The sequence below is a fragment of the Fusarium redolens genome, assembly GCF_020744475.1.
Source record: "Fusarium redolens strain MPI-CAGE-AT-0023 chromosome Unknown BKA55scaffold_19, whole genome shotgun sequence".
Classification (NCBI taxonomy): Eukaryota; Fungi; Ascomycota; class Sordariomycetes; order Hypocreales; family Nectriaceae; genus Fusarium; species Fusarium redolens.
In genome coordinates this window covers 369841-383220 of record NW_025763682.1, presented here as the reverse complement: position 1 = coordinate 383220, position 13380 = coordinate 369841, and the positions used below count along the sequence as shown (strand labels likewise).

The window sequence follows — 13380 nt, the reverse complement described above, 5'->3', positions numbered from 1 at the left end:
GCAGCCTTGTCCACAAGAAAGTCCTGAAGCTCGCCCATAGTAACCTTTGAGTTGGGCCTGCACGTGTTCTCGACGAGGGTAGCGACGGCCTCAACGGCGTTCTTCGATCAGTTGATCGGAGTGGGGATGAATATGTCGGGCACCCAGTCCCAGGGCCTGAGGCGGGAGGCAACCTTGATTCGCTGGTAACATCGTTGTGTGTTCTGCTTTGTCGCCAAGGACCTGAGTTCGTTATATGGTTCGGGGATGCGGGTTGCGCCGGCGCCGGAGCCTGCTCACAGCTAAATATCGTACATTAATATTCTCACAAAAAGTGTAAATGAGCAGAAGCCAACCACCAGGTATGACTTTCTCTGAGCTTCATTTATCTTCTTTTGACCAACATATTGTCAACAGCCCCTAGGATACACCGATGCAAAGCCCGAGGTTAACTTCTGCTACAAGGTCGACATCAAAGGCAAGTTGAAATGTCTGGTCTAGTAATCAGTATGCCTCCAGCTTATCTTGTTCCAATGGGACGTTTGACGCCAAGTTCGATAAGAAGCGCTGTTCTCATCCCGTAGTGCTTTGCAGGCCATGGTATCATTCACAGCCGTAGAAAGCTCTTGAAACCCACATTTGGTGGCTCATTCGATACTAATGGCGTCTTTGCCAAATGTAAATCTGAGGATCTCATACCCCCGCTGCCTCCAGGGTTCTGGTTTGAGGAGGTCTTGGTCCTCACTAACATCATTTGTAGATCAAATTTGAGTATGTGCCTTGTTGCCAACTTTCTGATTCTTAACCACAGCCGGAGCGCCTCCATCAGCAGTTTGCGGATACACAATGTGTTTCATCCAGCTCGTCAAACTGTGTCGTTTCGAGGGTGGTGCCAAAGTTTGGCCTACATCTGAGCGAGGATTGTGAACCTTGCACCATGTCGACCATGCCACTGCCAGTCATGTCGGCAATATAGGTCCAGGTGTCAGAAGTTCGCGAGAGGCGAGACCGAGGCTTAAAGTCTGCGGAAGAACTTATCCGTTAAGGCCTAGAATGCCCTTTCTTTACCAGGTTCTGATGCCAAAGAAGTATTCCTTGTGATATTCCTGAGTGACGGATGATATCAGGGAGACTATCGCCTGGCACATTAATGTCGACTGTCGGCTGCTGGTATTTCAGGGAAGTCGCGTTGGTGTGTGAAACTATTGGCACTGCTCTTTTTCTGACTCGGCAGGAGTAGTGTCTGAGCCGTGCGATGAATAGAACTTTTGGTGATGTTGGTAGCGATAAGAGAAACAACATTGGTCATTACTAATGCTAGGCGTGCTACTTGACAATGGGCATGTGGCGTGCGATTCAATAATTACTGTCCATCACAACACAGACTCCTTGTCCCTGGGACTAATAGCTTCCCCTCATCAAAACCAGACACGGCAAAACATAATTACTCTGGTTCAGCAGCCAGAAAAAGCAACGTCTCCCCATCGTCATCGATCTCATGGAACTGATGTGATAACCTCGTTCCCTCTATAATCGTTTGGATTATTCTTGAGTCTTCTTTAATAGCGCGAACTAAAATGGTTTGACCAAGCTTGTTCTTGTGTTCCCTGTTTACATCAGGATGATGAAAGAGAGCGTTGAATACTCTGCCCTCTGGTCGAAGGGACTTGACTGTGATGGATGCAGCTATGAGAAGAGCTGTGTTGCCGTTCAGATTTTGTGCATTGATATCCAACTCAGGTCTTGATAGTAATGGAGTAACTGGCTCCAAGCTGTCCTGATAGCAAAGCCTTGAAAATTGTAAAAGTAAGAGGAGTGTTGCCATCGTTGTCGCGAATGTTGACATCAATATCGGGATGGGTTAGTGCGAGCTCTATCATTTTCTTATCCCCGGACATAGCGGCAGTGTGAAGAACAGTCCGACCTCCGGAGCCTTTTGCGTTGACGTGGATACCTCTTTGAGCAAGGAGCTGTTGAATAGCTTCAAGGCTCATGGATTTGGCGGCGAGATTCAATGGTCTGTCCCCAGTCGGACATATACGATTGATATCGGAATAGGGTATCAGAACCATTGCGGCCTCCTCATTCGCATTTCTGAGTGCTATTTCCAACGGTGAAAGGCCCCTGGAACCTGTTGAAGGATCGAGCTCAACATCCGACCATTGGAGCAGCTCTCTAAGCACTTGGGCATGTCCAGCCTCAGCAGCAAGGTATGTGGCGTTTCTGCCATATTGATCTCTGTGATTTCTCTCTGCATGGTCCAATAACAGTCTCACACATTCTGTGTGACCACGATCAGCGGCAGCTAGAAGTGGAGTCCAGCATACCCACCGTGCTTTAATACAACATAGAGCGGTCAGACTCACTACAAGGACTTCATTTCTCTCTCCAAAGCCGGAGTCGAAAAGGGTAGTTTCATCATGCATCGATGCAACGGTATCACGATAGACATTTTAGCCGATGCTACGTACGCAGTTACCAAGATGAAAGTGACCATTACGTAGATGTTTACCCTCGACGGTTGCGAAGTCGATACCGAAAGTGATTGACGATTCTGTTTCTTCTGGATAAAAGAGAGGGGAGAGTGGAAAGCTATGTATGTGCGCCATTGGTATGAGCTCTCAGTCTTGATATGGACGTGCATACCTTTAGCCAATGTACACTACTGTGCTTGGGCCACGTAACGTCACGCATCCGCACTACTTAGAGTTCAGTTAGGTCTTCATTTCGTAAGGCTGGTTACCCGATCGGGAAGGTAGAAACAATTGGTGGAACGCGAATGGAGACGATAGAGGCGAACGTTCGGCGAACATAGGTGAGTGAGAAAGAACTGCCGGATACCCCTAATGAGTACTTCATGGAGGTTTGGACCAGGAAAAGGCGCAAACGCTGTGGGTCATGAAGCTATCACGGAAAGTACCGCATGTATATGAGACGCAGGGTCGGGTTGTTTCAGAACTATTCTGATAAAGAGATTCATGGATTTGGCAGCTGAGTTCACTTCTTCTATATCATGAATAAAGCTCTACGGACACCACATCAGAAGTATGCAGAACATAAGATGAATCCGGACTGATAATAAACCAAAGTATCAGAAAGATTCGGCGTGGACGACTAAACAACCGGTATAAACACCATGAAACGCTCGTGTATCTTTACGCCGTTCCCAAATCTCAAGAACATCAATAAATTCCTGCACCATTCTCCGAACATGGCATAACACCTACCGAGAGCTATGTTCCAGAGTTTGGCATCTGCTCCGATAGATTAGTAGGTCCAAAGTTTATCCATAGGAATATGCCCGCTCCGTCCCAACTAGCAACATGGAAAGGGAAGGACTATTACAGCTCCATCATCCGTTCATCAAACATCATATCAAAAAGGTTCCCATCCCCTATAACTATAAAAGCTCCAAAAACCTATCTCCTCTTCAGCCAGTCGAGACATCCTTTGATGATACCCGCTGCTTTACGAGCAACAAACATTTTCATGCATGACACCCAATATCCCAATTGCCTTCCTAGATACGCTCTTGCCATCGATGTTTCTCTGGGGCTTCCACGTTCTGATTTGCAACCAATAGAATAATGGTAGATGCGAAGATTGCATATGTTGTGTTAAACCACATATTTGCGTTAGCTTTGGTGGCATTGATAAATATGGATATGCCTCCCCAAGTACGAAAGAACTCATAATGGCAATAGTTCTCATAGACAAGCTCTATTGTCAATCTTGCCGATTATACGCATTCTTTCAGACTTCCGATGAAATCAACGGATAGGCTTTAGACCGTGGTCGTGTCTATAAGGGACGCGTGGAGGAGCATGCGGACGTTGTAATACTCTATTCTGCGTCAGTATCTACTCGAAAGCGGGGAATATTAGACATACTGGTGCCAAGTACAAGTCTTTGCTTCCGGATATAAGCAGGCTGTCTTGTCAGCTCTAGTGATCCGGCCGACGAGCTATTCCTTGTCGGGCGAAGTGCCGATGGGATGCAGTTTAGGCAACCATCCAATTTCAGATCGATTTCACGGATAGCCTGTGGTTTCGACAGCGTTGCAGCTGACGGGCAGTAGAGTTTCATTGAAGTCTCTCTGGTCAACCGTGTGAGTCTGACTAGGTATCCAATAATACCAACTTCTGGGGCTCTAGGTTTCCGCTTTCGTCGGGTCTGATGCGAATTCGCGGAACTGGCCGGGTATGATAGCCATCGTGGCTCCAAGAGTCAGGTCGCCCCAGGGAGAAACTGATGTCAATCTCAAGAGAGTAAACTGGAATGTTGGTGGCAGTGAAGATTCGGTCAGTCTACTTAGCAGTAGTGACAGTTATGTAAGATAGGAAGTTATAATTAATTGTAAGATGAGTTAAAAAGCCTGGGATAGCGTTGCTGGTTTTTATATCTGTAAGTAGTGGAGCTCGTACGTAGTAGGCCAAGCATACCAATCAGGAACCATTTACCTATTAACTGCCTAAAATACACCTACTAATAATAGCTACTCCTTATATAATAAAAAGCAGGCAGTACTTTAGCTGCTAGAAATATGAAATTAAATACTTGGAGAAATTAGGCTTTAAGTTAATTTACTATTACTAATTAATATATTAATTAAAAAAGAAAAAAGGCTTTAGAGAATTGAAAAGAAAATAAGGTAAGAAATATAAGGTTTAGTAAGATTAAGAAATTAATTAGTAAAATATATTTAATTTCTAAATTTGAAAGTTTTTTAAGTAATAGCTACTAGGTATAATAAATTTATCTATTTATTAATTGGCTTGTTTAGATATCTAGCTACTTAAAAAGCCCTATGTCTTACCTAGTAGTATATAATGCAAAGCGTAAGTATATTAAAATAAATAACTTAACTTCTATATTATGGCTCAACATGCTGACGTATGTGGTAAGGTGCCTCTACCTTTACCACCCAATAAGCGCCTACCTACCCTGTAATAGTCGAACGAGTGCCGTTCAACTTACGGATATAGTTAAATAGACCACGTTTAACTTATATATCCTCTAATATATATATATAATCCCTTAGTACTAAATAAAACCTAGCTTACTAGCTATTAATAAGACTTCTTTCTATTTATAAGCCTGACACGTGTTACTTAATTATTAAGAAATATAACAATTTGCAAATATAAGCCTAGTACTAACTAGGTTACCTGTTTAGAAAACCCAACCATTACATTCTAGGACAAAACTCATCTGACATAAGCTGACCCCTTGCAAGGTCTGAGTGACTTCAAGGTAATAGGCCCACAGAGTTCTACAAGCTAATAGGCTCGTTCAGATAGCTAGTTACTTGGAATGTCCATTGCCCCACCCGGTATTACATAGTGCGAAGCGTGAGTATAAATAACTTGGCGGACGAAACGTTTGTTTAAATAATCTGACGTAAGCTGACCCCCTGCAAGGTCTAAGTGACTTCGAGATAATAGGCCCATTTGGATAACCAGCCAGCTGAACGATCGCACTTTGGTTGGACCGCCACGGCTGTGTCACGTGTGCCTCATGAATGCTTCCCAATCTTAAGGATATCTCAGTAGACCGAACTCGTCAAGAGCCAGGCTGTGCATCCGTACATGAGTCGTGTCGCTTGTATTTCGTCGAATTACAGTAAATACTTGCCCGTGCATTACATCCCGAGAGGTGGTCGATATGCTGACGGATACCAGCCTTTCTGAGATAGGACAGGCGCTAAGAAGTCCGATAGTACAGTGGGCGTGCAAAAGTTCCGACACATTCCGGATCCACCCCAACTACCTCGATCTCATACTGCCATTTCGGATTGCAATTGCATGGGCAATAATTCTTCAATTTAGATAATATATATATCAATCTGTAGAGACTTAAAAGGAGATTCCAGAAATATAGTTTAATACTTGGTATAATAGCCATTTGCGTTGTAACAGGCGTTCAACCGGTCGGGCATCGATTTTATCACGTTTTTGACCACTTCATCTTCGACCTCCGACCAAAGCTCCTCTGCAGCTTCAATCAGCCGGGCCAAAGCTGCTGCAGACTTTGGATAAGCAGCAATTTCAGGATATCTATCGCATATCCTCTTCTTCAGGACTTTCCATAGATTTTCAATGGGGTTGAGATCAGGGCTGTATGGCGGCCAGTCAGCAAGAAAGACTCCTGTTCTTCTTGCCCAGGGCAGCAGCCAATTCTGAACTTTCCGGCATTTATATGTACGGGCGTTGTCGTGCTGAAAAGTCTCTCCTTCCTCGACCAGTCCGGGAAGATAAGACTGTAAACAGGATAGAATAATCCTTCCTGTTACGCCTCCCCTCTCAGACTCAGGATCGCCGGCAAGAGGGACGATCCTAGACGGCTTATCATAGTGAATTGCACCAAAGAACATCTGAGAATGTCTGGCAGGCCGTCTACAGGGCTGCACCTTATCTTGATGGAGTCTCTCACCCTGTGGTGTTGTCAAAAGAAGCTTCTGAAATAGAAGGGGCTAGACTTACAGCAGAGTAAAATGACCACTTGGTATAGTCACCGTCTGTACGGTCGATAGAGACCTCATCAGAAAACCACCAGCTATACCAAAAAGACTCATCTTCATGACGATATTTTTCACAGAAAGCTTTTCTCAATTGAGCACTTTCTTCGCTGAGAAACGGGCGTCGAAGTGCAAGCTTGTGTTGTATCTTCTGATTGATAAGCCAGCGACGAATTGTGCTTCTTTTGCAGTTCAAACAGGTGCAATCAATTATTTCTTGGTATGAGATAAAAGCGTTTCTTCCAATGAGTATTTTGATATGATTTTTATCTATATCTGATAGTCGTGATGGCCTTCCAGAGCGAGGTAAATCTTTTGCTGATTGTTGGTGACGGTACCGTCGAATGACTCCATAGATCGCGTGCCGACTTAGCCCCTCACTGTCTGCGATATCCTGCACGCGAACACCTGATTCGTACATCGTCACAAACCTCGTTCTTTTGCAAGGAGAATGATGTGTTTTTTGCCGTATTCGAGGCATCTTTTCCTATAGAAATAACGCGATGAAGTTGTGGTGTTGATGTTGATGTTTAATTGAAAGCGGGGTCCGGACCTCGGATGTGTCGGAACTTTTGCACGGGACTGTAAGCAGACCTATGCCAGATTTAGTAGGTGACAAGAGACCCACCCCATTTTAGAAGGACGGGCAACCGTCCGTCCGTTGACAGCCATCATACATTGATAGGAGAAAAAAAGATAGATAAACCACAAGTTGTTTTTGCTGAACCTAGTTACTTTATTAATGTGCACGGACAAAAAGTGTAGGATCTAGGGGTGGTTTTTGAAAGAATGGCGGAAAATTGTGAGAGTCGTCTGGGTTGGCACGGACGAATATTGAATAGATCCCCGACCTGTAGATCCCTGCGTCTATATCACTCGTATCCTGCAATGTCAGCATTAGGGGCCAACAGGACCGGGTCTCACACATGCCCCTGGTTCAGACTGCGCGTAGTAACATAATCCGTTGCCACCGCGCCTCCCGTGATATATGGTATAAAAGACCCACTCATCCCGTAAACATCCTGGAAATATGTATACACCTCCCAATACCTAGCTCTTCACATTCTTACTCTAGTCCATGCATTGATCTCTCGTGCCCGTGAGCAAAAGACCAGAAACCCTCAGCTATGATGGACTATTCGGACCCTGACGCATTCACTCTGCCCTACCAGCTGACCAAGCAAGTCCGACGTGATGTCTATCCACTGCTAGAGCCAACCCAGCCAGAGCTGTCGGCGAATGGAAAGACAGTACTCATTACCGGCGTTTCTGGGGGTATAGGAAAGGTAAGCGCAATTTCTGGAGCTCGATTATTCCTTCTCGTGACTTAAGCTGCAGATCATCGCTGAATCGTGGGCCATCGCGGGAGCTTCCGGCATCGTGATTACCGGACGCAACATCGATGTGCTTGAGGGTATCGCCACACGGCTTCAGAGTCTTGCACCGCCAGGCACCAAAGTCCTCGCCCATGCGGCGGACATCACCAACGAAGCCTCGGTTGGGGCGCTCTTCGCGGTCGCTAAGGAGGCGGTCGGTAAGGTCGATGTGCTCATCAACAGTGCGGGCAGCTTGGAAGGGGGCCTTGTAGGCACCTCCGATCCCACGAAATTCTTTAACGATTTTCAGGTTAACGTGCTGGGATCGTACCTAGTGACACATTACTTTCTCGCCCAGGGAGACGGAGTTGGCACGATTATCAGCTTCACCACAGGCGCCATCGCCAACGTGTTTCCCGGTATGGGGGGCTACACGGCGTCTAAGTTGGCCCTTGTTCGCATCATGGAAAACCTGCACGTTGAGCAGCCGAATTTGCGCGTTTTCTTACTTATCCCTGGGATTGTCCAGACTGGGATGACAGTCGATTCATTGAAGCCGTATGCTAAGGATAGCCCCGGTCTTAGTGGTAGCTGGACACTCTTCCTGTCCACTCCGCGTGCCGAATGGATGCGCGGCGGCATAGTCAGCGTAAATTGTGAGTCCGCCTTCCCCTGCTCAAATCTGGCTAATCTTCTGACATTGGACCGCATCATAAGGGGATATTGAGGAGATGGAGGCTCACAAGGATCAGATTGTTCGCGATAACCTGCTCGGCCGGGCTTTTCTAAATGCTAAGCTTGGGAAGGGTGGGCACCCTTGGACCTGAGGCGGCCGTTACCAGACTCCAGACTCCAACTCTACAAGGAACTGATAGATGTGGCCTAACTCAACGGAGGAGGTCTCCAGGCCTGTAAATATGATAAGCAGAAAAATAAACATTTTTAATGCGATGTTAGAGACTGTTATAACGTATAGAATAAAAGGCAAAGTCGACTTGTCTCTTGCAGAGGCTACGCGGTATATTTGAAATACTTGGAAACTTGAAGAACAGGCTCGATTTTAGTTGCCCTTTAGTTGTAAGATCAGTATTCGGCTTTGCCATTTCTCGCTCGTACTAGGTGTAAGGAAAATACCTCGGCTTCAGCAGAATTCAAGTTGGCCGCATGTATTGCTCTCTATCTCTATGCTTGAACAATCGGCTTGGGGGACTTTCAGAGCTATGATTCATCCGCGCCCCAGGATCCCAAATACAAGTCCAGTAACCTAGACGAAGTCCTGCTGTAGCCTCAAACCTCGATCCTCTTCTCAAATGTCTCTTGTTTTCCGCCCTCGGTCAGCTTCTTCGAGACCTTTGCGTCCTTGCCATCAAATAGAACAGCAATCTCTTCGAGCGTCGGACCTTTAGACTCGACAAACAAAAACCATATGCAAGCCACCTCAATGACCAAAATTACAATGTAGACAAAGTAGAACTTCCAAGCCAGCTTATCCAAGCCGATAGGGTTTACGTATTGGTTCAGAACACCAGATAGAGCCGTTACACCTAGACAGATAGCCAAGCCTTTGGCGCGGATACTGTACGGGAGGATCTCGGAGCAATAGGCAACGGTCAAACCTGGCCATGCGAAGCCAGCAACTCCATAGAAGAGAAAGATCATGGCCAGAACGGCCCGTCCAGCACCTATATTACCTGTATCGGCATATACCGCGGAGCATCTGCAAAGACATTAGTCGCTTTGATAAAATTGAGTCAGGTTGAGGGGGCCATACCCTGTCCAGACACTGAACACTACCAGCATGCCAACAGCTGCAATAAGAAAGAGCATTCTGCGACCTAATCTCTCGACAAAGTAGACCGAGAAACCAATTGCCACAAGGAAAGACCAGATCTGAAGACCGCCGTTGAACAAGGACTGGTCATAAGGTTTTTGGATTCCAACAGAGTTCAGAATATCATGGAGGTAGTAAGATACGAGACCGTTCCCTGCGGTGATCAGTATTGATGTTCGATGCACAGTCTTCCAGGTTCCGTACCTGAACATTGAGAAAAGAATGAGGTCAAGATGATGAGTAGTAGACGCTTGCGGTTGCCAGGGGTTTGCAAGAAAACCATCCAGCCAGTCTCAGCCGCTTGAGTCTCTAGTTGAATAGTATCTTGAATCTCTGTGTACTCAGCTTGAATAAAGGGGTCGGCCCTGTCGCCGTTCGCGTGGTACTATTAGGGCCTCGATGTTAGTACTTTGACAGAAGCTGAGCGACAGATACGCACCTTGACCAAGACGTTCAAAGCTTCTTCATTCCTGCCTTTAGAGCAAAGCCAACGAGGACTCTCGGGCAGGGTAAACACCCCAAGCAATTGCAGCGTTGGCATGAGAGCTTGAAGGGCAACAGGAACACGCCACGAGGCTTCTCCGGTGTATTTAATTGTCCCAAATACCGCCCAAGCCGCAATGATTGATCCAACATACCACAAGGTGTTGTACATGACAGTGAGCCGTCCGCGATGTTGAGGGTACGCCAGCTCCATGATCAGAAGTGGCCCGGCACCAATGGAGATATTGGATCCGAATCCGACGAGAAATCGACCCCCGATGAACATGCCTTCGTTGACGGATGGCACCGCTATAGTTACTCAGCTACTGTTCTAGGATTACAGCATAACCTGAACTTGACGTACCTTGGATAACAACACCGACTATGAGTATGACACAGCCCGAGGCGGTGGCAATGCGTCGTCCAAACTGATCGGCAATGTAAGGGGCTGTTACACGAAATAGGTTAGCTCAGATATTATAATAAGCGAGATAAAGGAACTTACAGAAGAACAACGCACTAAAAGCACCAATATTGACGATTGCAGTATACAAGCCAAGCGTAGAGCCAGAAGGATGACCAAAGTCTGTTGCGCGTGTTAGATTCACTTGACATACACAATACAATAAAGCAAAAAAGTAAACATACAAGCTCGCCAGTTCTCAATAGTCTGCAAACCGTTAAGTAGACTCCCGTCATATCCTGAAGAGTTTATTGATTAGGTTTCGTCTTCTTTAAAAGAATTCATTTCCATTCCTACCGTTGATTGTAGCGCAGAGCATGAGTAGTGGCATTCGGATGTATAGGCTGCGCAGGCCGGAGTGCTTGTACCATGTTACATGCGGGACTTGGAGATGAGGTTGTTCTTCATGATCGACGGAATACGCCTCGTTCTTCTCGGAAGACATGATGATCAAGTAGGTGATAAAGGTCAATGTCGTAAAAAGAGGTGGAAACTAATTGAATATGAATAAGTGGGAAAAGGTCACCTTCTTAAGGCCCTGAGATTTGAACACGACAAGTTTATGCTGCACCGGTTGGAAGCTGTTGAACCTGGGTAAGTGGAAAGGCGCACCATTCAATTACCCCAGATCCAGCGTTAGTTCAGCCACTTTGATTGAATGGGCCCCAATTTCTAGACTATCAGGATTCTATCTAAGTTCATCGCTTATTATTCGTATAATCACGCTACGTCCTCTTAAGGAGCGGCATTGCAGCCACTTAGAAGGCCAGTATTCCGGGCCGCCTAACTCTCAACCATTCGGATTATTAACCAATCACAAGGGTCTAATTCCGGTCAGTATGAAACCATGGATTGTCACGCTTATTCCTCCCATTTTTCACTCGCTCTATGACTCTATTCTGCGCCTCAACTTCCAACCTCGTTTCTTCCCTTGCATTTTGAACACAACTACATCTTGCAATTATCTCACCGGAACATCAACCATCCTCCAACATGGGATCACTCAGTATCAGCATTCCTCACCTGAGACAAAATGAGAATTCCAAGCAGCTCATCGTCAACGGGCGTCCGTTCCTCATACGAGCAGGCGAACTTCAAAACTCTTCCTTGACATCGGTCGAGTACATGGAGCCAGTTTGGCAGAAGATGGTCGACACAAACATCAACACCTTGCTAGGCTGTGTGACCTGGGAGATGATAGAGCCCGATGAAGATGTTTTTGACTTTTCTATTCTCGACGAGATCATTCTTGCAGCGCGAAAGCACTCGATGCATCTTGTCTTGCTCTGGTTCGGCTCATTCAAAAACGGTAAGACTCCTTTTGCCATGGGACACATGGACTGACGAGGCTCAGGGCTTTCGACATACGTGCCATCATGGGTCAAGCAGAACCCAAATCGATTTCCTCGAGCGAAACTACGCAAAGCTGGCGGTCGTCTTGAAACTGCTGATGTCGTATCACTCTTCCACCCTGAGTGTCGCAAGGCTGACGCTAAAGCGTTCGGTGCCCTTATGAGGCATTTACGGGAATTCGATAAGTCTCACTCCACTGTAATTATGGTTCAAGTCGAGAATGAGAGTGGCCTGTTGGGCGATTCACGTGATGGGTCTGAACTGGCTGAACAGTCCTTTCGCCAACCTGTTCCACGGGAGCTGATCGAATTCTTCACTTCAAGCTGGGAACACCTTCACGAAGACATCAAAAAGCACAACCTGGTCCAATTCAACCCTGCAGGACTTGAAGGCGGCGACTGGGAGACAGTTTTCGGATCAAGTCCACGTACCGATGAACTGTTTATGGCATACCACTATGCTCTCTACGTCAACCAAGTCGCAGGAGCTGGCAAATCACAATATCCCATTCCGCACTATACTAATATGTGGATGAACTATGCCGGAGACGATACGGACAACGACTTCCCGGTCGTCGTGGGCGGGGGAGGTATGCCGGGTGATTATCCCTCAGGCGGTGCCGTGAGCAACGTCATGGATGTCTGGATGCATTTTGCGCCTAACCTGGATTTCCTTGGTCCTGATATTTATCTCAACGATTACGACAAGTCCTGTGCGAAATATAGGCATAGAAATCAGCCGCTCTTTGTCCCGGAACAGCGACGGGATGACTATGGCGCTCGGCGTATGTGGATTGCCTATGGATCCTATGCGGCGATGGGCGTAGCTCCCTTTGGCGTTGATACGGTAGACCCAGCCGATAATCCTTTCACCAAGCATTACGGACTCCTCAAGTCAGTCTCAGCTATTGTCCTTGAGGCCCAGCGTCAGCCCAACTCATCTGTTGGCTTCTGCTTCGACGAGATACCAACCGGCGCACCCAACAGTATCTCGAATCCCGTCAAGCGGAGCTGGGGAGATTTCGACATCGCGATTGAACGATGTTTCGTCTTTGGAAAGCCAGGAACAGGGGCAGGCATGGTTATTCATCGAGGGCATGGCAAGTTCCTGTTGATCGGCTGGGGGTTCCATGTTAGCGCAAAGAGTTCATTACCCAACACAGCTTTCACGGGTATCCTTAAAGTCGAGGAAAAGGCCGTCGATGACGAGGAAACTGGCCGCTTACGAACAGTGCGTGTCTTGAACGGGGATGAGACTAGAAGTGGCAGCTTTGCCATGATGCCCAACGAGGACCCTGACTATGGCGGCTTTCCCATATCTGTCACTATCCCAGCAAGGACAATGATTGCCGAGGTAACCTTTTACTCCATCCATGAGTAGCTTGTGGATTTTAAAGACTGTCCGTATCATTAAATCCCCTAGTTGTGTATCTGAGTTC

At 46.6% G+C, this 13380-nt stretch overlaps 4 protein-coding genes across 4 annotated transcripts; 2 read left to right on the top strand and 2 right to left on the bottom strand.

Annotated features, from left to right (window-relative positions):
- Positions 1 to 1784: 1784 nt before the first annotated feature.
- BKA55DRAFT_473272 (ankyrin repeat-containing domain protein) lies at positions 1785 to 2291 on the bottom strand (the record flags this gene model as incomplete). The annotated part of the gene is made up of 2 exons (XM_046186154.1): positions 1785 to 2060; positions 2163 to 2291. Coding segments are annotated over 2 exons (405 nt in total), but the record flags the coding sequence as incomplete, so codon positions are not given.
- Positions 2292 to 7466: 5175 nt separating this feature from the next.
- On the top strand, positions 7467 to 8773 carry BKA55DRAFT_580858 (uncharacterized protein). Its single transcript, XM_046193991.1, has 3 exons — positions 7467 to 7782; positions 7835 to 8468; positions 8530 to 8773. The coding sequence occupies exons 1-3, from the start codon at positions 7624 to 7626 to the stop codon at positions 8637 to 8639; spliced, it is 903 nt and encodes a 300-aa protein (XP_046043887.1). The 5' UTR covers positions 7467 to 7623; the 3' UTR covers positions 8640 to 8773.
- Positions 8774 to 9099: 326 nt separating this feature from the next.
- BKA55DRAFT_523690 (putative MFS sugar transporter) lies at positions 9100 to 11034 on the bottom strand (the record flags this gene model as incomplete). The annotated part of the gene is made up of 8 exons (XM_046188659.1): positions 9100 to 9529; positions 9584 to 9797; positions 9848 to 10028; positions 10083 to 10435; positions 10491 to 10574; positions 10632 to 10712; positions 10775 to 10828; positions 10887 to 11034. The coding sequence occupies 8 exons, from the start codon at positions 11032 to 11034 to the stop codon at positions 9100 to 9102; spliced, it is 1545 nt and encodes a 514-aa protein (XP_046043886.1).
- A 548-nt stretch (positions 11035 to 11582) lies between these two features.
- On the top strand, positions 11583 to 13322 carry BKA55DRAFT_544569 (glycoside hydrolase superfamily; the record flags this gene model as incomplete). The annotated part of the gene is made up of 2 exons (XM_046190725.1): positions 11583 to 11898; positions 11944 to 13322. The coding sequence occupies 2 exons, from the start codon at positions 11583 to 11585 to the stop codon at positions 13320 to 13322; spliced, it is 1695 nt and encodes a 564-aa protein (XP_046043885.1).
- Positions 13323 to 13380: the final 58 nt, after the last annotated feature.